Source organism: Crinia signifera, chromosome 6 (genome assembly GCF_055691185.1).
Source record: "Crinia signifera chromosome 6, ASM5569118v1, whole genome shotgun sequence".
NCBI lineage: Eukaryota > Metazoa > Chordata > Amphibia > Anura > Myobatrachidae > Crinia > Crinia signifera.
This window is the reverse complement of record NC_139222.1, coordinates 36,564,469-36,587,782: the sequence shown is the minus strand read 5'-3', so window position 1 is coordinate 36,587,782 and position 23,314 is coordinate 36,564,469. Positions and strand designations below refer to the sequence as shown.

General features: G+C 44.7%; 1 protein-coding gene across 3 annotated transcripts; it reads left to right on the top strand.

The window, feature by feature from the left end:
* The first annotated feature begins 777 nt into the window (after positions 1-777).
* Positions 778-20,785, top strand: LOC146007549 (glycine N-acyltransferase-like). 3 transcript variants are annotated; one of them, XM_083145996.1, is made up of 6 exons: positions 778-1,010; positions 6,664-6,742; positions 7,889-7,996; positions 9,414-9,540; positions 13,172-13,304; positions 14,913-15,838. In XM_083145996.1, exons 1-6 carry the CDS (start codon positions 856-858, stop codon positions 15,322-15,324), a joined length of 1,014 nt encoding a protein of 337 aa, XP_083002122.1. In that variant the 5' UTR covers positions 778-855; the 3' UTR covers positions 15,325-15,838. The 3 variants fall into 3 exon arrangements, with proteins under 3 accessions (XP_083002122.1, XP_083002124.1, XP_083002125.1); XM_083145998.1 differs by lacking the exon at positions 14,913-15,838 and adding an exon at positions 20,305-20,785 and having other exon boundaries at positions 787-1,010; XM_083145999.1 differs by lacking the exon at positions 778-1,010 and adding an exon at positions 3,984-4,126 and having other exon boundaries at positions 14,913-15,839.
* The last annotated feature ends 2,529 nt before the right edge of the window (positions 20,786-23,314 follow it).

Here is a 23,314-nt window from a genome sequence, read left to right as displayed (position 1 = left end):
CTAGGTCCCAACAATCAATGTTTCAGGAACATCGATGGTCAATGGCCATCCCTACCAGGGGCTTTTCAGACTCAGCAGCAGCCTCTGAAGTACAGCACACTCCAAAGACTGGATAAGACTCATAAGACTGGATGGAGTTGGACATTGGGCGTTTAGTTAAGCCGTTGAGTGAAATTCCGCCTTGCGAATTAATGTGCTGGCCGTGCGAATGTATTCACTGCTGATGGAATATGACCAAAATCCCACCATCAAATCATTTTTATACTGGGCACAAGTTATCGCAGGCTCAGAGTAGACAGGCTAAAGCTGAAGACACACACACACACCCTACCATTAAATGCTCAGGCATGCCTAGCGCTTTCCTGGACATTCCCAGCGTTTTCCTTGGCACGCCTGCCTTTTTCTTACAACTCCCAATAAAAGGCCGGTTACCATCCCCAGACGCCTACTTCCTCTCAATCACCTTGCGAACGCCGTGCGAATAGAATTAGCAGCAGAATTTCATCACATCACAGCCTCGTGCCTGTGTACTGCGAAACGTACGTATGCCCAATTTATAGCACGAACAGTACATATAGAATATATAAAAAATACCCGCAATTGCTAATTGTCCACAGGAGTGGACGGTTACTGTTTTCGTTTAAATAAATAGACACAATACAAAACACCCGTTAGATGATTTGAAAAGAAAATTAACGTACTGTAGACGCACGCGTCTGTGCCAATATCCTGAAAAAAGGTTAACATTTACATTCATAGCAGGCAAGCGTCCTTCCATTCAGAATTCCACTGAATAGATCAGCACCTCAACTGACCTCACACCCTAGAGGCAGCCTCTTTTTTGCGGGAGCCAAAATGTGTAACACAACCAGAGTTTTGGCAGCTGAAGCCATTTGCCCAAGGAGCAAAGGAACACATTGTACTGGAGCTCATATCAATGGGAAAATGCCAGGAACTGCAAAACAGCACGCTACTGCAAGGAGAACGGGGGTAGGATTAATCTGCCGCAGGTAAGACTGAGTGGGAAATACAACATACTGTAATATTATCTCTGGGATATTAAGAGCTGTTTACGTTGCACCATATTCTGCCTAGAAAATGATTGCCAGAATGATTGTCAAAAAAAAGATTCTTATAAAAAGCCTTGGAAGATCTTGCAAATTGTTAGTGGTCAGTTGTCCACCAGCCTTCCCACAGGTGGCAGAATAAAGCCCCTTACACACTTGAGGAAATAGTAATATATATTGCTCACAAAGGGGCAGATGTATTAAGCCTTAACAAGAGATACATTCAAGGGTGACAAAGAGATAAACGTCCAGCCAATCACATGGTAACTGCCATGTTACAGGCTGTGTTTGAAAAAAGTCAGTAAGGAGCTGATTGGCTGGACGTTTATCTCTCTTTATCACCCTTGCATTTATCTCTTGTTGAGGCTCAATACATCTGCCCCCATGTGCTTTAATTAATTAAATGTTTGTTATTTGTAAGCCTTAAATTGGTTTAATATTTTGTGTTTTGCCAAGGAAGACGCAACCAACTGCCGACCAGTGAGCAGTCAGATTGGGCTGGTTGAAACAAAATCCTGGTAATGGATGAGAGCAAATGACAGTTGACCATTTGCTTTGAAATGCTGGAAAACTGCCAAACTGCCATTCAGATACTACCAGGTTTTTTTTTTCCAACCAGCCCAATTGATCTGTAGATGTATGGCCAGCTTAAAAGCTTTACATCAGTAGTAAAGAAATTGATGGAAAAATATTTGAGAAAAATATGTTGGATACATATGGCTTAATGGCATGGATAATGATTTAATAATATTGAGTGACCATGTAAAAGTGGGTTGGTAAATAGAGAAAATCTATCAATCATCTGGCGTCACCAAATTCTCCCGGTGCTTGGAGAGAGGGGCAACAATGTAGTGCATATCCCCTTGGGAACTATTCAGCACATATAATTACACAAATGGAGATGTATGAAGGGGATGCAGTTAAAATCCCGGCGGTCGGGATCCCGGCGTTCAGAATCCCGACGCCGGAATCCCGACCGCCGAAATGCCGACACATTCTCCCTCCTGGGGTGTCCGACACCCCTGGAGGGAGAATAAATTAGTGTGCCGAGCGTAGCGAGGCACCGGGCCCGCTGCTTGGCGAGCGCAGCGAGCCCGCAAGGGGGGGCGATCCACGTCCCCCCCTTGTCGGCATTTCGGCTGTCGGGATTCCGGCGTCGGGATTCTGAACGCCGGGATCCCGACCGCCGGGATTCAATACTGAATCTGTATGAAGCCTAGTGAAGTGATAAAGTGTAAGGTGTTAACACACCAGCCAATCAGCCCCCTAACTGTCAAGTGACATGCTTGGTTTGAAAAATTCTGTTTAATTGTCTGTTATACCCCTTTCAGACAGAAAAGTCTGAAAATCCCGGCAAATACATGGCATTTCAAATACCGTGTCAATTTGCCGGGAGCAGCCTGACCCCCCTTAACACAGAAGAACAAATTACCGGGTTGAAAATTTCTACCCGGTAATTTGCTGAATAACACGGGTATTTCTTCTGTGTGAAAGGGTCGAAACGGGTCATACTGTAAATCCCGTGTCCTCGACCCTGGTCAATTCCGGGGTCAGAGACACGGGATTTACGACACGGGTGTGCCCTTTCACACAGAAAAAGGACCCGTGTATTTAATGAAATTCCGGGGTGGAACTGCTTCACCCGGGTATTTCATTTTCTGTGTGAAAGGGGTATAATTTAGACTCCTCCCATCATTTTGTGACTCCACAATGCTGCCATGTATATTCTGTCTGCTGACTACACATGTGATGTGTTATGGTATATTAGACTCCTCCCATCACTTTGTGACTCCACAATGCTGCCATGTATATGCTGTCTGCTGACTACACATGTGATGTGATGGGTTATGGTATATTAGACTCCTCCCATCATTTTGTGACTCCACAATGCTGCCATGTATGTGCTGTCTGCTGACTACACATGTGATGTGATGACCTTCTGCAGTAACTTGCTGGGGTCCTGTAATTATTTTATTGTCTGATGGGATCTCAGAGCAAATAGTTTGAGGACACCCGTTTTAAGATGTTACTGTTTAATAACGTGCTGTCTTTATGTGCTTAAAGATTTTGCATGTCTTGTTCTGTTATAATAATTCTATTTGCCACATAGTATCTCTGATCGAGGCCCTCATTTATCTTGGGTTGTATTTTTGCGAGGATTCACAAAACCCAGCGACTTTACTTCATGGCCTTGCATATGAGTCAGGGTTGCCAACCCTCCCGGAATGGCCGGGAGGGTCCCGGAAATCGGGTCCCCCTCCTGGCCTCCCGGAAAGGGGAGCTGTCCGACTACCAGGAACCCGCTCTCTCGACGGGGTCCGTGGGTCAGATGACACGACGTCATTTTAGCGCCGCCCAGCGCCATGTAATGCCTGGAATACCGGCATTACACAGCGGGGGCGGGGCAAAATGACACGCCCACATGGCAGTCTGTCTCTGCCCCATCACACATCACACCCCATCACACCCCCTTTCTAACTCGCAGCAGCGGCCCCGCCCCCTGCCTCACTGAGCTGGCTGCCTTCTCCCGGAAAAGCCAGCCAGGAAGTAGGCAAGTATGGTATGAGTAGATTCCTGGAAATTGCAAACCGTGAATTTTGGGAATCTGCAGGGCTTCTTGAATTGGCCCTTAAGCCCGAGAATAGCTAAGCACTTCCGGAGTCAGCTCTAACATTACCTTAGTTTTCTTATTAATATTGTGTTAATAGTGTCATGATACAGTCTACTGGAAAATGTGGGCACTAATATCAAAAGGAATAGATGATTATTACATAACACATAAGTAAGGTAACGCAACACATTCTGGTATTGTTCCAATAAACACTAAACTGTAACCAGAGAACACACATCAGCAATTTAAGGTTCCCAATGCTTTGCTTAGATTACAGACTTGGATGCCAACACAACGCTTAGTTAATCCCATGTTTGCGAATGAAGATTATTCTAAAAACGTCCCTGAATGTTTTACAAAGGATGCCTATTCAGCATTTTACTAACACTGGTGGAATACAATGTAGATCACCACCAAAGTCACCAGGTGCCAGGCTGCATATACAAAGGTAACATGAACATTGCATCCTATGCATGTCATGACCCATGATTAGAGTTTGCCTATGTATTTCAGCTGTGTATATCATCCTGTGTGCTCTGTCCTGCATGTCACCCTGTATGCTCTGTCCTGTATAGTGTCCTGCATGTCATTCATCCAAGGATACATAAAGAGGTGCTGGTAGCACTGTTAACATAATGATTCAACCAGTCACTAGCAACAGGAGTCATTACAGACGGCTGGAAAAAAAAGTGAATGTTGTACCACTGCACAAAAGTGGAGGCAAGGAAGACACAAGCACCTACTGACCAGTTAGCCTTACATCAGTAGTAAGGAAATTGATGGAAATATCATATGAGGGTTTCTATGTTTTGTCTTGTACATACTGTATTGTTAGATCTTCTCCTGTCCTGTATATGGTCTCCTGTGCATACATTATCTGTGCTGTATGTGGTCTCCTGTGCATAGGTGTTCTGTACTGCATGTGGTCTCCTGTGCATGGGTGTTCTGTACTGTATCTGATCTCCTGTGTATGGGTGTTCTGTACTGTATGTGGTCTCCTGTGTATGGGTGTTCTGTACTGTATGTGGTCTCCTGTGTATGGGTGTCCTGTACTGCATGTGGTCTGCTGCACATGGGTGTTCTGTAATGCATGTGGTCTGCTGCACATGGGTGTTCTGTACTGCATGTGGTCTGCTGCACATGGGTGTTCTGTACTGCATGTGGTCTCCTGTGCATGGGTGTGGTGTGCTGTGTGTGGTCTCCTTTCCATGGGTGTTCTATATTGTATGTGGTCTCCTGTGCATGGGTTTTCTGTACTGTATGTGGTCTCCTGTGCATGGGTGTTCTGTACTGTATGTGGTCGCATGTGTATGGGTGTTCTGTACTGTGGCCCTTATTCTAGTTAATTCGGAGGGATGCGTATTTCGGACAGGAACCGAGAGTTCTTAGCCCTCTCCTACCGTACGGATCGCTCACACCGTCCGAATGCGGTAAGACGCAGAGCGTACCGACCGCGAGTGGATGTTTCATGTGAACACCTCCTCCATCTGTGGGAACCTTCCCCATTCTCCGATGGTCGATGACCATCGAATGATGGACCGAGCGGTCAGGCAGCACCGAGTGCTCCAGAGCACTCTGACATTTTTCCGTATGAAAGCAGGGATATGGGCGGGCAGCTGGCATCCAGCTATGTCAGTTGTCCGCCCCCACACGTGCCTCATGGCCGCATTACCATGCGTACGCCCAGCGTTTTCACGGAAACACCCATGAAACGTGGAGCGTACGCATATGGTAATGAGCCCAAACAGCCCTTCATGCCCCTCTCCACCCCCTGCTCGGATGGTTCCGTACAATATGCCTCTGCACATGCACAAATACCAAACATCAGCCATCCGATCACACACGGAGCGGTCCGACTCAATCAGAATAAGGGCCTGTATGTGGTCTCCTACGTATGGGTGTTCTGTACTGTATGTGGGTGTTCTGTACTGTATGTGGTCTCCTGTGTATGGGTGTTCTGTACTGTATGTGGTCTCCTGTGTATGAGTGTTCTGTACTGCATGTGGTCTCCTATGTATGGGTGTTCTGTACTGTATGTGGTCTCCTATGTATGGGTGTTCTGTACTGTATGTGGTCTCCTATCTATGGGTATTCTGTACTGTATGTGGTCTCCTGTGAATGGGTGTTCTGTACTGTATGTGGTCTCCTGTGTATGGGTGTTCTGTACTGTATGTGGTCTCCTGTGTATGAGTGTTCTGTACTGTATGTGGTCTCCTATGTATGGGTGTTCTGTACTGTATGTGGTCTCCTGTGCCTGGGTGTTCTGTACTGTATGTGGTGTCCTGTGTATGAGTGTTCTGTACTGTATGTGGTCTCCTGTGTATGGGTGTTCTGTGCTATATGTGGTCTCCTATCTATGGGTGTTCTGTACTGCATGTGGTCTCCTGCACATGGGTGTTCTGTACTGTATGTGGTCTCCTATGTATGGGTGTTCTGTACTGTATGTGGTCTCCTATGTATGGGTGTTCTGTACTGTATGTGGTCTCCTATGTATGGGTGTTCTGTACTGTATGTGGTCTCCTATGTATGGGTGTTCTGTACTGTATGTGGTCTCCTGTGTGTTGTATGACTACAGCCATGTCTGACTTGGAGCTGACGTCTCACACTCTCCCATACAATGCTTGTGCATGCCTAGCAGTTTTTATCTGGCACTAAAATGGCCGGTTACCACCCACAGACGCCTACTTCCTGTCAATCCCCTTGTGAATGGCTTGCAAAGGAAAATAAATGGCTGGATTTCTAGCAGGTGTCGCGCATGGGCACTCGATTGATAATCAGCTGTTGTTCAAATTCACACAGCAGCAATCAGGTTTTCTAATTAGAAGATTTGATAAATCATATGATTACCTCCCGGCCATTGCAGAAAGGTAGGTAAGTATGCTATAAATCCATGTTGACCTTCCGACCAGTCAACCTAACCCTTGATCTCAATAGTAGATCTGATTTGTATATCTTTAAATGTAACATTCTGTATTGTGTTTACAGAATGCTCTACCTGACCTGTTCCTCCAAGCTGGCCGCACTGAGAAGACTCCTGGTCAGCAGCTTCCCTGAGTCACTGAAGGTAACGTAAGGCTGCATATACCTATAATTGAACTATTGAAGTATTGTAATTCTGATTACATAGTATGTGATACACAGCATACTGTCCTTTGACGTGTGATGTATCCAATGCGACCCCTGTTCCCTGCTGCTGGGAGGGGGTCCGAGTCTAAGGTCGGATGTGCAACAGGTCCGACCTCCGGCTCCCATCCGGGATCGTGCATCGGATCAGATCGGAAGTCAAACACATACAATTTGGCCACTTTTCACCTGATCTCTTGGCGCGGTCTGTCGGAATCAAGTTAAAAGTGATCAATCCGACTAGTGTATGGGGGCCTTAAGATTTCTATATAACTGGAATAATTATGGAAGGAGAACACCTTTGCTAAAAGTTCACCGATTTTTATACAATTATAATTAAGTAGAAGTGCCCCAGTCCCCTGCACTGAGCAGGACAATCTCGCTAAGTAATTTAGAGGGTGGGCACCCCGCAATGATCTCTTCCATCACAGAAAGCCACTGAGAGCGCTCTAGAATGAAGACTCTGGAGTCTGAATGGGTGCACACTCCATCACAGAAAGCCACTGAGAGCGCTCTAGAATGAAGACTCTGGAGTCTGAATGGGTGCACACTCCATCACAGAAAGCCACTGAGCGCGCTCTACAATGAAGACTCTGGAGTCTGAATGGGTGCACACTCCATCACAGAAAGCCACTGAGAGCGCTCTAGAATGAAGACTCTGGAGTCTGAATGGGTGCACACTTGAATGAATAACTGGGAGTATGGCTGGCTACACACTAGAACGAAGACCCAGGAGTATGGCTGGGTACACACTAGAACCAAGACCCAGGAGTATGGCTGGGTACACACTAGAACAAAAACCTAGGAGTATGACTGGGTATACACTAGAATGAAGACCCGGAAGTAGGGTTGAGTATTCACTAGAACAAAGACCCAGGAATATGGATAGGTACACACTAAAATTTTGGCCTTATTCCATGGCATGAAGCCATCTCCACCAAGATGTCCCTATAAAAGTCGGTGGATTCACCTGCTGGAACCATGCATTTATAACAGGTTGCATTCTAAATATGCCTATTGTATTTAATATTATAGCAAAATGTATATATAGCAATCTAAAAATGTTCTCACCTTGTCCATCACGCAGGTGTGTGGGGCTTTGCATCATGTCATCCACAAGAACCCTTTCAGGCTACAGGTTCTGGTGGACCAGTGGCCAGAGTTCACTTCTGTCATATGTCGCCCCCCACTGGAGGTGAGTTAATAAAGCAAAGGAAAAGGTTCCTTAATTCAGTGACATCCTGTAAGGATGGCCATCAAATGGTTCACTATCTAAATCAATAGTGTCATTGGTACTCATTGGCATTGAAAACCATTGATTGAAAACTTCAGTGGTGTAAACCATCAAGGCTCATTTCTATTATTGGACACAGGAGGTAAATATAGTGTGGCAGAAAAACTTCAAACCACTGCCATCAACGGCAAAACAATCAGCCATAGGTGGCAGTACGTGATTGCTAACCACTATTGGCGCAGGATCTCCCTTGGGTCCCGTCCACTTCCCAACTGACGTATCCAGATTCTTGATTTGTATTCTTAAACAATTACAAAAAAAATATTTGTAGCACTCATTACGTGTTAAATTGGGATGTTAAATTTATGCCAGGGTTGATTGTACATTATTGTGGCCCTGGAGACTTACCATATCACCTTTTTTAACTGAGCCTGAACTGGTTCTGGTTGATAGATCCACAGAGGGAAATTTATTAAAGGAAATTTGTAAAAAATAGGTGTATTTGTATCCAGCAGTACAATGCATAGGGCAGTATTCAATGTGAATACTGGCGACGTGCAGCGAATCCTGTTTAGGATTCGCTGCACATTTGCCACTGCTCGCTGCATTCCGGAGCCTCGCCGGCTCCGGTATTCAACGAGTCAGGGGCTCGCTGCCCCTGACCGGCGAATATGAGCTCCTGCGGCGGACGCCGCAGGGAGCCTGAGGACGGCGGCAGGCAGGGAGATGGAAGTCTCCCTGCCTGCCCCAGAACGTTTGTGGGGGGGAGCCAGGCAGCACAGGCTGCCCCCCGGGGGTGCCAGCAGGGGACCGGGTATATTCACTACACCCGATCATGCATATGTAATGATCGGGTCAAGTGAATATATGAATATATAATGAGCGGCTCGGCTCCGGCCCCCTGCTGACTGGTCAGTGTAAAAAAATATATATATATATTTTATTTAAAATTAAATTTATATTCATGTGCTTACAGCACATGAATAAAAATAGCATGCCCCTCCTCAGAATAAAATTCCAGATTTTTTGACACCAATTGTAAAAAACAAAACACTTTATTTTAAAAGTTCACCTTCCACTTCACCATAAAAAGATAGCGATTGCTACTCGGTGAATCATGGCGAAAAAACCTTGAAATGTATTCGCCATCTGGACATTGAATAGGGTGATTCACCGTTTTAGTCAGAAATTCGCCAAACTGCACAAATTCGCCATAAAAACATGGCGAATCAGGCTCATTGAATACCGCCCATAGATGGCTGGATTTATGCACAACAGTGAGCTTGCAGTGTCACAGATGTCTGCATTCTCAGCTTTTTGACCTATATTAGATAATATAGGGCTTTAGTGGTCATTTACAAACTCTCTCCCTCCCTAGGAAATGACAGACCCTTTGGATCCTTACTCCAATATGTACTTTCTCTTCAGTAAAGACCCCCAGAGCCTGCACCAGATGTTGCAGCATCCCCAGGCTGTAAACTGGAAGCAGGAGCTACAGATACAAGGTGAGTAAGTCACAGAGGGAATTCATTTTAATAATGGACTTCAAAACAAGACCTCAGCACTCTTGGTGCCAAACAATAATATTTACGTAAAAAGTTGTTTGTTAACAAAGAATTTTGATCAGTTTGTTGGGAGTTATTAAAACCTAAGTGCACAGTTGCGAATTCCCCCTGCTGCCACCCCCGCCCCCACGCCCCTCGCCCGCACTGCTAGGTGCAAGCAGGATGGCGAACATGTAGGTTGATTTTGCCATGTAAATTGTATGATGTTACTGTCCGTGACGCCAATTCATTTTTTATTCAAATCTCTACAATTCAAATGCAAAATCATTACCCTGCTGTCATTTATTTTTTTCTGCATCAGGTGAGAAGCTGTCCTATAGGCACAGAAATGACAGAATATGCTGCACTATTCTAAGAGTCTTTATACACTATAATAGGATCATACTTTATCTATTGAGACATATTGGGCCAAATGTTGTCCCTCCTCTGATAAAACAATATTTCTTACAACGGAAGCTTAACTAACAGACTATTAGCTCTGCACCAGGGTTACCAAGGATAGCTAAGACTTAAGTGCCTGGAGGTGAGGGTCCATACTTTCCATGGATTGATAAGTAGTGTGGCTTGGATAAAATAGAATGGTCATTTGCTGTTTTGCAAACCATTAATACAGATGAGTTTAGATTTTTCTTGTTTCCAGTCTTGCTGCAACAATAATGAAATGTTCATTACATATTATATATGCCCAATCACAATAAAATGATGTTCCTAGTGGAGTCAGGTTCTTTGGGTGCATTGAGTTAAAGAAACAGTAAATCAATTCAATATAACATTATTAAATATTGATCATACTTAACTTCTGATACTGTATGTCTTCAAGCGAAATGTCCAATCAACTGCAGAATCAAGCGATATGTCCAATCTGTCAGGACACGGGTCTCTGGTGTTACCGGCTGTGGCAGCAGTGGGCCAGTGGTGGATGCTGGCAACTGGAACACTGGGGGTTAGAGGCAAGGACAGTTCATATGAGGATCACTGGCACTGCTGGCACAGCAAGGTGGGGGAGTTGATGAGACTCTGGTCAGATGCATGGAGTCTAACACCACCGACAGTTTTCACCAGGCACCCCCGCAAGGAGGTTTGGACTCCGCTGTTTTCAGTGGCGAGTTTGCGGCCCTCTGACCTGAGTTCCCCACATCTAACTGGCCAGTCACAGGAGATGGATGGTGACTAGTGGCAGTGAGCTTGGAACTGAGGAACTTGGAACTTGAAGATGACAGTGGCTTGGGAGCTGATGAGTAGTCGATGGCCTAGGAGCTAGAGGAGTGTTGATGACCTGGGAGTCAACACGGACTGTTGATGGCCTGGGAGCCGGAGGGGTTTTGACGACCTGGGAGTGGACACAGGAGTTGATGGCCTGGGGGCCGACACGGGGAGTTGATGACCTGGGAGCCAACGGCAGTTTATGGCCTGGGAGCTGACATGGGCAGTTGATGGCCTGGGAGCCACTGGGGAGTCCATCTGGCCTAGGAGCCAGGAGGGTACATTGGCCTGGGAACCAATGGTGAGTCTGTCTGGCCTAGGAGCCAGGAGGGTATGTTGACCTGGGAGCCAATGGAGGGCACTGTTGGTCAGCGAACCGATAGTGTATTCTTCAGCCTGGGAGCTGGTGATGCTTGCAGAATCAACCTGGAAGTTGATGATGGCAAAGTCGACCTGGGAGTCGATAGTCCTGTGCTGCACTCAGGAAGCTGACTGTAAGCTAGATGCTGGAGACAATATAACAGCAGCTATAGCAGGTGGAATTAACCAGGCAAGGTGGTAGTAACAACAGCAGCAGCAAGATGAGGTTAACTGTAGCAGATCATCAGGAGCCTTGGAGTAAGTCTCTGGGGAACTCTCAGAATAATGACGAGTGAGGAGAGTTGACAGCTGTGTCGACTAGGGAGTCGAAGACAGTGATGGCCCTTTAAGAGCCAGTAGCAAACTCTGCTGAAGGATGCTGGTGTTCTCTATCCTCTTCCCTTGGGAGCAGGAGATGACAAGCAGCTTGGAAGGTAACCTGGCAGTAAGAGTTTGTGGGTACCAGGGAGCTTTAATGACAGCAGGAGGCAGCAGATTGCACAGGAAATCTGGACAGGAACCTGGAGCCTTAGGATGCTGACTTGTGGTTGAACATAGGGATCCGACTAGTTGTTGAAGGCCCTGAGCAGTTCTCAAGTGAATCCTTATATCCCCCTAGGTAGCTGAGGATTGGCTACTGAATGCAGCAGCAATTAGGTCACAACCAGGAAGTGGGATTACTTGAATATACCTGGACCATGTGACCAGTGTTGAAGTCAGGGAGCCTCACAGGTGATTCCTCAAGGAGGAATGCAGAGCAGCTGCAGCAGCATGGACACAGACAAGCCTGGCAACATTGGAAATCAGAAAACAATGCAGTTATGGCACAGTCTTTCAGATTATAAAGCAACAGAATAATGCCCGGATTACACTTACATTTAAAGGGGGAAAAAGAACATTATCAGCCGTTACAAACACTATATTAAAGCACTAGCACAAAACAAGATTTTTAGTTAATCCACAGAAACGGTAATGTCATGGAACTGCACAGTCCTTTTATATCTGTAAAACAACACATACAAGTGAAATGGAATACAATGAATGAAATACAATTAAGTGCATTTTTTATCCCATACCATCGCATATGAGTACTGAACTTCCTCAGCCAATAGCAGCAGAGGGTTAAATTAATAGAATGACCAGGATCTTATCAACTTTTTATAGACTTCAGGTACAGTAGCTTTTGTTTCTGAACATTTTATGGTCATTTAATCCATCCTATCCTCTTATTATCAATGCAGTTGTGATATCAGCCCTTAGTCTAGTTCACTCGTAAAGGCAAATTCCTTTTCAAATGGACAAAACCATGTGCACTGCAGGTGGGGCAGATGTAGGGTTACCACCTAGTCCCTTTAATTCCGGACACATATTAATTACACAGGTTCTGTGGCTGGCTGACTTCAAGACTCCACTTCACCTGATTTTAAACTGCCACAGAACCTGTGTAATTAACATGTGTCCGGAATTAAAGGGACTAGGTGGTAACCCTAGGCAGATGTAAATTGTGCAGAGATTATTAGATTTGGGTGGGGTTTTTATTCAAAGTGAGATCTATATTGCAGTGTAAAAATAAAGCAGTCAGTATTTTTCCTGCACAGAAACTAAATAACTCACCCAAATCTAACTCTCTCTGCACATGTTACATCTGCCCCACCTGCAGTGAACATGGTTTTGTCCAGCTAAGAAGGAATTTGCCTTTACAAGTACACCAGAATAAGCCCTATAATGCATACCTCCCAACATGACTCATTCCAGAGGGGCACAATTCTCTGTTACTGGTCTTCAGCCTTAATGTATGATTACCATTACCGGTTCATTAATGAGAAAGGTGTTTCAACACAGGTTATGGCAATCATACAGTAAGAGTAAAGTCCCGGAACAGAGCATTGTGTCCCTCCTGGAGAGGGTCATGTTGGGAGGTATGTATAAATGCTTAGTAAACCAGTTGCTTAAAAATGTATGTAAATAGTTAATTCCTATTAATGATTTATTAATATACCTATCATAGGATGCCAGCCACAGTTGGGGGAGGTGCTTGAAGAGGTCAGTTCCACATATGGAAGTAAAATGCACACAACAAGTAACCTGCTCTACATGAGAGATGGGATAGAGGAAGAGGAACTGAATAACTGCCCAGTAAGGTACAGTAAACCATTCGGTGCTATACTAGATCATACTAAAGGGTAAGTTGGATAGAAGCAGACTATAGGGGGAATCAGTGGGTGATGCTGGTGAGATATAGTGGGTGATGCTGAGGATAGGCAGTAGATGACAGGAAGAGTGGGAAGTTGGGTAGAGGCAGTGGATTAAAGGCAGTAGGTGACACTGGAGGGAGGCAGTGGGTGATAGTTAGAAGGTGACAGTCAGAGGGAGAGGCGATGGGTGACCAGGCTGTAGGTGATGCTGGAAATAGACAGTGGGAGAAGCTGGGGGAGGCAGTGAGTGACAGGCAGTAGGAGACAATGTGTGATGCAGGCTAGATTCATTGGGTGACAGGCAGTGGTTGATAAGCAGTAGGTGATGCTAGATAGAGGCAAAAAGTGATAGGCAGTGGTTGACATGTGAAAGGCAGTGGGTGTAACTGGAGAGAGGCAGCGATTAATGCTGGGGTGAAGTAGTAAATGGCAGGAAATGGGAGAAGCTGGGGAGAGGCAGTGAGTGAAAGGCAGTGGTTGACAGTAGGTAAAGGCAATGGGTGTGACAGGCATTGGTTGACACTGGGTAGATGGATGACAGGCAGTGGTTGACACTAGGTAGAGCCAGTGGGTGGCAACTAGTGGGTAGAAAGCAAAACACTGCTTATTACTTTGTAGCCGGAAACACAGCATGCTTAGACCAGTTGTTCCACCAAAGCTGGAGGGTCTTGGTTGGATAACTCTGCACAGAAAAAAGAAAGAGGTAACAGTCACAGGAGTCCTGCTGGGAAAGCCTGGCCCTGGGAAGACATGCTGCTCTTTATTCTGCAGTCTGGTCCTGGTAGCAGTGGGTGGGGGCAGAGAAAGATGTAGTGAAGGAAGGGGACCTTACATGAGTCAGATGCACCATTGTCAGTGGGTTTGGCCATCACGCAGCCTTGGCATGTAGAGAGGAGACAATACAGCAGCTGTGGCACCCGGTCTGCACTCATCCTGCTCTTAAAGATACTGCAGTTCTCTAGATTCTCCTGCCCATCTACAGCCATTATCCCTATTGTTACTGGTGGTTGCTGTGGTGCTGGTTGTGGTGGTTGTGTTCCTCTCATGGTGGCAGCTGACATGTCTGGGTGTCTCCAGGTCTCTCTTGGGTTGGCAACGCTCTCTCACCTCAGTGGTGGCTCTCTGTTGGATAGATACGCACTTGATACCTCAGCAAAGCAAAGAAAGTAAAAACTTGACATAGGCAGTCAACCATCAGTGTGGTCACCATTGATGGTTGACATTGAAGGCGATACTACTAGTGGCCATCCATGGTAACATACTATAAAATGGATGACCATCAATGTTTTGCACCAGAGTAGTATTGTAAGTTCAGCTGCTTTCTAGACTTCCTGGTTAGTCTAAGCCCATTAGTGAGTGGGCAATTTGTTTCCAATCACCTACTTACCACCATTGGTGGTATCTCAAGTAGAATAATGTCCCTCTGGTGATGTTGAACTGGTCTAACTTGGCTGTTGGTTTGAGACAAGGGGTAACTGTAAAAGTATAGAGTAAGAGATTTTGGTTGAAGACCATGGTTAGTCTTTCATTGAATGTTCTTCTCTGCTTATACAGTTCAGATGAGCTGCAGTTTACCCCACTCCGAACTCATGAAGCTCCCCTTGTCCATGGCCAGATAGTGGCACGTGACATCAAGCTTACTGTTCATTTCATAGAGCGCTGCATCCAGAATTTCCCAAATATATGTATCCGCAAAAAAGGAGTGGAGCAGCCTATTGCCTGGTCAGTGACAGAACAATCTACAGAAATCCGCATGGGCTACACTGAACCGGCCTACAGGAATATAGGGATTGCTCGTATGATGCTTCTCAAGCTTGCCACTGACAATCACGAGAGAGGGGCACCCATCTATCTTCATAGTGCCCCAGATAATACGAAAAGCCAAGCTGCAATTAGGAAGGCGGGATTCCAACTCTCTGGTAGATGGTTAAAGTGGAGCTTCCAGCCAAGAGATACTAAATGCTAAATTCCAGAAAATTGTATGCCGTTACAGTCTGTGACCCCATTCATGTTTTATTTAAATCTCTACAATACAAATGCAAAATCGTTACCCTATTGTCACAGGGGATCAGCTGTCCTATAGGCCCTTAAATTACAGAATATGTTTCATTATTCTAAAAGTCTTTATACATATTAATAGGATCATACTTTATCTATTGAGACATATTGGGCCAAATAGAATACGGTGTGAGAATCAGAAAGTGAGAGATTTCCCTTTTTTTTTTTTTAAAGCGGAAATCAATTGCACTGAAAAACCAGGTTGATTTTGACATGTAAATGAGTGATGCTTTAAAAAAAATGGGAAAACTCTCTCAAAAACTATTTTTCTGATTCTCAAACCCCATTTGGCCCATTTAGTGATTTCTGTTTGACCCATCGTCGCAAAAAACGCTTAAATGAATTGAGATTTAAATCACATAATAATTTGTTATTAAACTATTAAAATAAAAATAGAATCTTGTTTGTCGCAATCAATGAAGTGTTACATGCAGTTCTTGGGTACTTGTGTTTGGTCCACATTCACGCCTGCCATAGGCGAATCTAGAATTATGGTAATGGTGGTCCCAGATCTAGACATAACAGTAGGGGGACCTTTGCGCTGCGTAGAAAAAAGGGGGCGTGGTCTCACGGGAAGGAGGCGTGGCATCACAAAAAGGGGTGTGGTATTACACTTTAGACCATACACAGTAATGCCCATTACACATTTTAGCAAACTCCGTAATACCCATTACGCATAAAGCCACACGCCATAAGGCCACACACCATAATGCCCATTACACATTGTGCCACACATCATGATGCCCATTACATACTATATAACAAACCGTAATGCCCATTACATATTTGCCACATAAGTGCTGCTTACCTACGTGCTCATTGCTAGGGGGTTCTTGCTTGATGGCACCATAGTACCCATTACACATGATGCCGCACACCATGGTACCTATTACATATGATGCCGCACACCATAGTACCCATTACACATGATGCCGCGCACCATAGTACCCATTACACATGATGCTGCACACATAATGTCCCTTACACATGATGCTGCACACTGTAATGCCCCTTACACATTAAGCCACACCTTATGCATAATGCCCCCACATACCACCACTTGTAGCGTCCCTTAAGCAATGCCCCCAAAAGTGCCACTTACTGTAAATTTTTATATGAGCCTTTGCTGCTGCTGCAGGGAGAGATGGAGAGGGGTGCAGCTGCTTCTATGGGGAGAGGAGCAGAGCGCAGCGCAGCGCAGAGCACGCTCCCACTCCCCTCCTGGTGTCCCCTCTAGCCAAGTGGACATTTGAAATATTGTGCACGCTGTTCTTGTGCGTGATGTCAGGGGAGCACGCCGGGCGCCGGCACCACATGATTAAAGGGGGGGCGGGCTGAGGTGAAAGCGGGGAGAAGAATTGGAGCGGAAGCTGCAGGGGTGACAGTCATTGACAGCTGGACAGAGAGCAGGGGGCTGCCCGGCTGTATTCAGAGCACTGCAGGTCACGGCGGTTTGAAATAATACCCCTTTCACAACAGAAAAAGCAGGGATTTACCCGGGAATATAGTCCCAGGATCATGCAGGGACATTTATGGTGTGAGGGGGAGAGACAACCACTCCCCTCTCCCTACCACCCATTAACCAACCAGCTATATCTTCGGAACCAACTGACCCATTTACATGAGACCAGTATCATATTGAAGAACTTTTGAGTTGGCTTCGAATGATTTTGGTCCCGTGAAACTAGGCTGTTTGGTTCCAGAGAAATCTGCCCTCAAAGAACATAAACAGTCATGAAATAAAAAAAAAAAAAAAAAAAAGGTTTAACCTCAATATCCCTGGAACCCATTAACCCATATGGATCCAGCCTTGTATCAGATTGAAGGCCCAGCGATTTGAGTTTGACTGAGATCAACCTCGAGCTTCAGTGATGCCGAAGGGGGAACTGGCAGCCGTTGAACTCGGTGGAGGTTGGAATTAGCGGGTTCCATGTTATCCTATAGGGAAAACATTCCAGCTTTGCCTGGCCGTATCTCTCAGGGGGCTAGAGACACGGGGCTGGGCTCGTTGGAAAGCCCCATCCCTCATCTACAAATGGGTGTGCACCCCCGGACCACCCCCTAGATTCGCCTATGACGCCTGCATATGCCAATTGTGCACAATGTAGATATAGCATTCATATTTAATCACCCTGAGGGTAGTGAGATATGTTGTGGATATATTCCTATATACTGAAAGTTCCTAATTGGTTCTATAGAAAGATGAATGCAGTTAGTATATATATCACAGCACCGGCTGTAACTTGAGGTTCACTTTGGCCACATGGTTTACCTATATGAGGTATGCTGCCACCAGCAAAGCCTGGTTTAGCGCTTCCGCTCTGCACCAAGTACGTTTTGTTCGCACCTGAACACACAATACAATATATAAAAACATTATAGCGTCTGCCAATAGGCGTGAATCATAAGAACACAGGATCAGAACTAGAAATATGAATTATTTCCAAGAATACTTCAGAGCTTTGTTTACAAAAAAAGGTTCCAAAGATGATCAAATATATTGTAAGAGTACACACAATGGAATACAAGGTCTCAAGAAAATAAAAGGAAAGAGATACAGAAAACCTAAACTGCTTACTCAAACTATCTTAAGTAGTTCTGCTGTGGGGGACCTTCACAGAATAGGAGATATGGTCATTTCCAGCATATAGCTGAAGTCCCCAAGAAATGGACTCAGATTGTGGTGGGAGAAGTGTAGTTATACCTCCAGACCCCCCCCCCCCCCCACACCCCCACCCACACACACACCTTTGGGATTTTAACCAGCTCACTGCTGGACACTAATGAATTTCCCTAAGTAATTGATCCTTGTACACGAAAAGGGGTCTTAAGAAATCCCATTCTCCTTTTAAGTGCCTAGAACCCAAAAAGTCACAGGCTCACTACATAATGGAATGCAAAGGACCGGACAAAGGTCTGATAATGAGATCTGCATCCTATCACCTCTAACTGGATTTATGGTGGTCCAGGGCCTGGTGGCTTGAATATCTGTGCAAATTCCTACTAATATTTAGAACCCTGGAACCCTGAAAGATAGGATTTGCCCTGGCCTGGATACATGCAGGTCAAGCACAGGAAACGGCCTGTCAGACATGTTGTGCCAGTCCTAGGTCACATTTAAGTTGAAAGAATGATAATAAGGTATACATTTTTAATACATAAAATGGGGACATATCATTTTGGGATCTGATCCTGTGATGGATTATGACAGTATACTACAGTACATTCATCAATAAAATTACTAATTATAAACTGTAATGTCTAAGGAGCCTATTTATTAATCAGAACCAGGGCCGGCGCCACCACTAGGCAGCACTAGGCATTTGCCTAGGGCGCCGGCCACTGGAGGGCGGTAGTCCGGAGCAGAGAACCCCCCGCATCCTCCACCCCCCCTCCCGCAGCGGCCGCATCATCCACCCCCCCTCACCTCCCCCCCGCTAACAGAGCGACAGTGGGCGCCGGGGCGCCCCCCCCCCCGCCTGGATCGCTCCGGTGGCTAGCACCAGCCCTGATCAGAACATTTATATTATCATTGCTATTTAAGGAGGTAGTATCTGCTGTGGCGTATCGCTTCATGATTGGAATAGCAATCCCACAGCATTCTATGAGAACAGCAATAACTGGAATATATATAGGAGGAGGAGGAGGGGCAAGCTACTCTGTACATGAACACACAACCAGGCTCTGTCAAGTATACACCAACGAGAAGCCCGATTTAGATCCCAACCCCCTAGTATGTCTTCTGGTATCCAACATTACCACACTGTAAAGTTTTCATCCAAATCCATCCAGTGGAAGGCCCAGAAAAGACACCCTGGTTTCTCTCCAGCAAATTCTTCCATCAGGACCCTAATCCCCCTTAAAATAAGCTAGGATCCAACTAGACCACCTTGAGTTGGTTTCATTCCAAATGGTACAGAGGTGCCTCAATGCATAACCGGACCGACAAACAATTTTATACATACCAGATATATGTGTGAATTGTTTTAGTTTAAAAACTGTATTTTAATTTGGAAATATGATGGGTATGTGTACCAAGTTTGGTTCAGGTCCATATAATCATTTAAGAGCCTTTGAAGAACAAACAAATATGCATGCATCACAAAACTTAAAGCAAAGTGCAATTGCAAAGAGCACGCCACCGACTTGACTTGACCAACATTACATATAGAGATGCAGTGTAGGTCATGCAGCCACCACAAGGTGCAGCCCCTGTACACCAATATGTGTAGGGGCCAATGTGTGTGTGGTGCAGTGTGCAAAACTTAGGTGTACATTATAAAAAGGTATCTCCTGTCGCACACTGCGCTCAAAACCTAGTCTTACAACAAATATGAGTCCATAGGTGTTATTCCAATCCTCTTGACTATTTTTCCAGTTGGTTCCTTCTTCTCTTTATTCCTCTGTATTTGGAGTATATGAAAAAAAGAAAGATACCAAATATGGTGTAATATGTTCTTATATAGATTAAGACCCAATGGGGGTGTGCTTTTTATTTAGAAAGGTGGTGTATACCACAATGGAGTGTATTCTTCTTATAAAGGTTTCTTTTATCGTACCAAAACTCACATAAGATGAATGTGAAGACCCCACATAAAGGTATCTTTTTCCCAGATCAGGTTCACCTTCACCAAGGTTCTCAAATACTGTGAATAAGATTTCAGGGCAAATAGAGACAGGGACGTACCCAACTTACACATATTTTTTGTAAGACTAGGTTGTGAGCTCAGTGTGCAACAGGAGATACCTCTTTGTAATTTTAGAATCTATGCCAAAGGTTGGGTGACCTTTTTCTCCTGTATTCCTTGCTGCTCCAGTGTGCGCCAATAGGAGAACTGTGCCTTGTGTTTTTCATTTTCATTTCTTTTCCCCTCTGATGTTTCCGCAGCGAGCTGCAGTTCTCTACACTCCGCCCTGATGAAGCACGCTACGTAAATGCAGCCTGGGCGCTTGGTGGCAATTATCTCAGTGAGCGCTATGTGGAACGAATTATACAGAAATTCCCAACAGTGTGTGCCAGAAAAAGAGGCGTGGGGCCGCCTGTTGCCTGGGTAGTGAGTGAGCAGTCTTCAGAAATGCGTATGGGGTACACAGACCAACAATACAGAAATCAAGGAATGTTTCGTACCATGATATTTAGACTGTCTACTGTGGTGTATTCCGTGGGAGCTCCACTCTACTGCCACGTGGCTCCAGACAATAAGAGTAGTCAGGTGGCTACTCTGGCTGCAGGATTCCCACAAGTGGGCAGGTGGCAACAGTGGAAGTTCCAGCCGTTGTGACATCTCTCCTGGTTCTTCAAATTTTGTATCAAATACTACTGAATGTTAATTTAGAAATATTAAAGAACCTAGATTAGTTTATCTAAAGTAGCTTGCAATGAACATGAATCTGCTTAAATGTATAGGTCTCTTGAGTATGGTTTAGTGCGCAGAAAGAAGTGGTGATGTCGATAAGTGTCGGTAAACATAGTACCCGTTCCTTTATGGTTTTCTATATGACAATGGGCACAGTTTACATCCATGTGCACAATTTACACCCATGATCAAGGTATGGTATAATCTGTAATGATTTTTTCAGGCACTGTAAATTTACCATAATGTTAACTCAGAAGCCAATGTTGACATGTTTACTATGCCAACATTTTATGTCAACATTATTTTCAAGATGATGACATATTAAATATCAACATTTTAACCATTCCCATGTCAGTCATTATGAATGTCCTGCCTGTTTGCATAAGACTGCTAGAGCCACACATTAAAGCTCTTCTAGCCTATAAGAGCTGCTTCTGTTCCCATAGAACTGTATGTGTTCACCGGTACTTGAGATGCCACCAGGTCTTACATTCTAAGCAGTACCTTCTTATGCAAACAACAGGAGACCACTGAAGTAATAACAAGACTAAACACGATGATCAGAAGTTGGTACAGCGAAAAGTAGCACACGGTGCAGTGAAGTACAGTGCTGTGTAGGTGGTAACACTAATGAACTTGAGCAGGTAGTTGAAGGGTTCTCTATGGGAACTGGACAAGACACAGGAAGGATACTACGAGGTAATACACTGGCAGAATATCCAACAGTCGTGCAGTGTATCCATGGGTACAGATTCCTGGACAGGGACCAGCAAGGTATGTAGAAACATAACTGGCAAGGAGAGCCTGGCCAGGCTGCAATATATCAGAACCCATCACTTATCAAGAGCCTGCAAGAGGAGGCAGGGTACTAAGGATTAACATAAATGCAGTTGCAGTGCTGCATATCTGCTTCAAGTTTTGAATTTGATAGGCAATCAATAATGCAGTAACTGCCCGGTGTTCCAATTGCCTGGCAACAGGTGGTGAACATCAGCCCTTGTGAGAGGATGGTGTGATGTCTCAGTTGCTAGGCAACACTCAGGACTCTTGTAACAGACAGAGGGCCAGATGCACTAAGCTTCAAAAAGTGATAAAATGAAGAGTGATAAACAGCCAGCCAATCAGCTCCTGCCTGACATTTTTTAAACACAGTCTGTGACATGGCAGGTAGGAGCTGATTGGCTGGCTGTTTATCACTCTCCATTTTATCACTTTTTGAAGTTTAGTGCATCTGGCCCAGACACTGAATGCAATAACAAGTGAAGTGTCACATTATTTCTACAATATTGGACATTTTTAGTAATAGAATTATATCTATTATTCTGCCCCAGTGTGTGGCAATTTTCACACCTATTTTGAAAAATGCACCAGGCACTCAAAGGGTTAAATCATGTCAGTTTTAATCGCCCTCGCAGCTCACAATATAGTTTTTACCTATAATAGCCAGGGCACCTTTATCCTGGACTATATATATATATATATATATATATATATATATATATATATATATATATAGTGAAGTACCACCACTGACCATTAGAGGCCACTTGATAGACTAAATGTATTTATTATTTATTAACAGTTTAACAGTTTCTTATACAGTGGAGCATATTGCATTGTGCTTTACAATGGGAGACAGTGATACAACAAACTGGGTATTTACAGCCAGTCAAGGGTATGAGGGCCCTGCTCGCAAGCTTACAATCTATAGGGAAATAGGTATTGATACAAAAGGATAGATATTCTTTATTGCATAAGGTCCACCAGAATGCAAGGTTCCTGGTGTGCTGTATGATACGGTGACTCATCAGTTTGGCCAGGGGTCAGGAGGATGGAAAATGTAAAAAGAAAAGAGAGGATTTGCATGGCCTGTACAGTGGGGGTGGGATTGGATAGTAATGGTATATTTATTTATTTATTTACTGTGTCTTATATAGCGCAGTAGATTCTGTTGCACTTTACAATAGTAGACAGTGATAAAACAAACTGGGTAACAACAGACAGACTTGGAGGTAGGAGGGCCCTGCTGCAAGCTTACAATCTATAGGGACATAGGAGGGAAACACAAGGACTGGCACCAGTAATAGCACAGCAGTCCCACCAAGTTACAATTCCAGACGTAAAGCTATATAATACATTAGAGCCTCAGATGGTTATGCGTGTAGAACTTAACTATGATAGGCTTGCCTGAAGAGGTGAGTTTTTAGGGAATGCTTGAAAGTTTGGAGGCTAGTGTATATGAAGGTTAAGTGGCTGGTTCTGGAATTTGATAAGCCTGCCATAAGAGGTGAGTTTTAGGGAACGCTTGTAGGTTTTGGGACTGGAGGAGAGTCTTATTGTGCTTGGGAGGGCATTCCACAGATTGGGTGCAGCCCAAAGAAAGTCCTGCAGTTTGAAATGGGAGTGAGTAATGAGTGTGGATGAGAGACGAAGATCTTGGGAGGAGCATAGAGGTCGGGTTGGAAGACATTTTGAGATAAGAGAAGAACGTTGGTGTAGTTTGGTTTATGGCTTTCTGTGTAAATAAAATCATTTTGTATT

What these genes read in the sequence shown, in the direction of transcription:
- LOC146007549 (XM_083145996.1), top strand. Translation starts at nt 856, where the DNA reads ATGTGTAACACAACCAGAGTTTTGGCAGCTGAAGCCATTTGCCCAAGG. An exon ending in TATGTCGCCCCCCACTGGAG is followed by an intron (nt 7,997 to 9,413) that starts GTGAGTTAATAA and finishes CTCCCTCCCTAG; the next exon opens with GAAATGACAGACCCTTTGGA. An exon ending in CTGAATAACTGCCCAGTAAG is followed by an intron (nt 13,305 to 14,912) that starts GTACAGTAAACC and finishes CTGCTTATACAG; the next exon opens with TTCAGATGAGCTGCAGTTTA.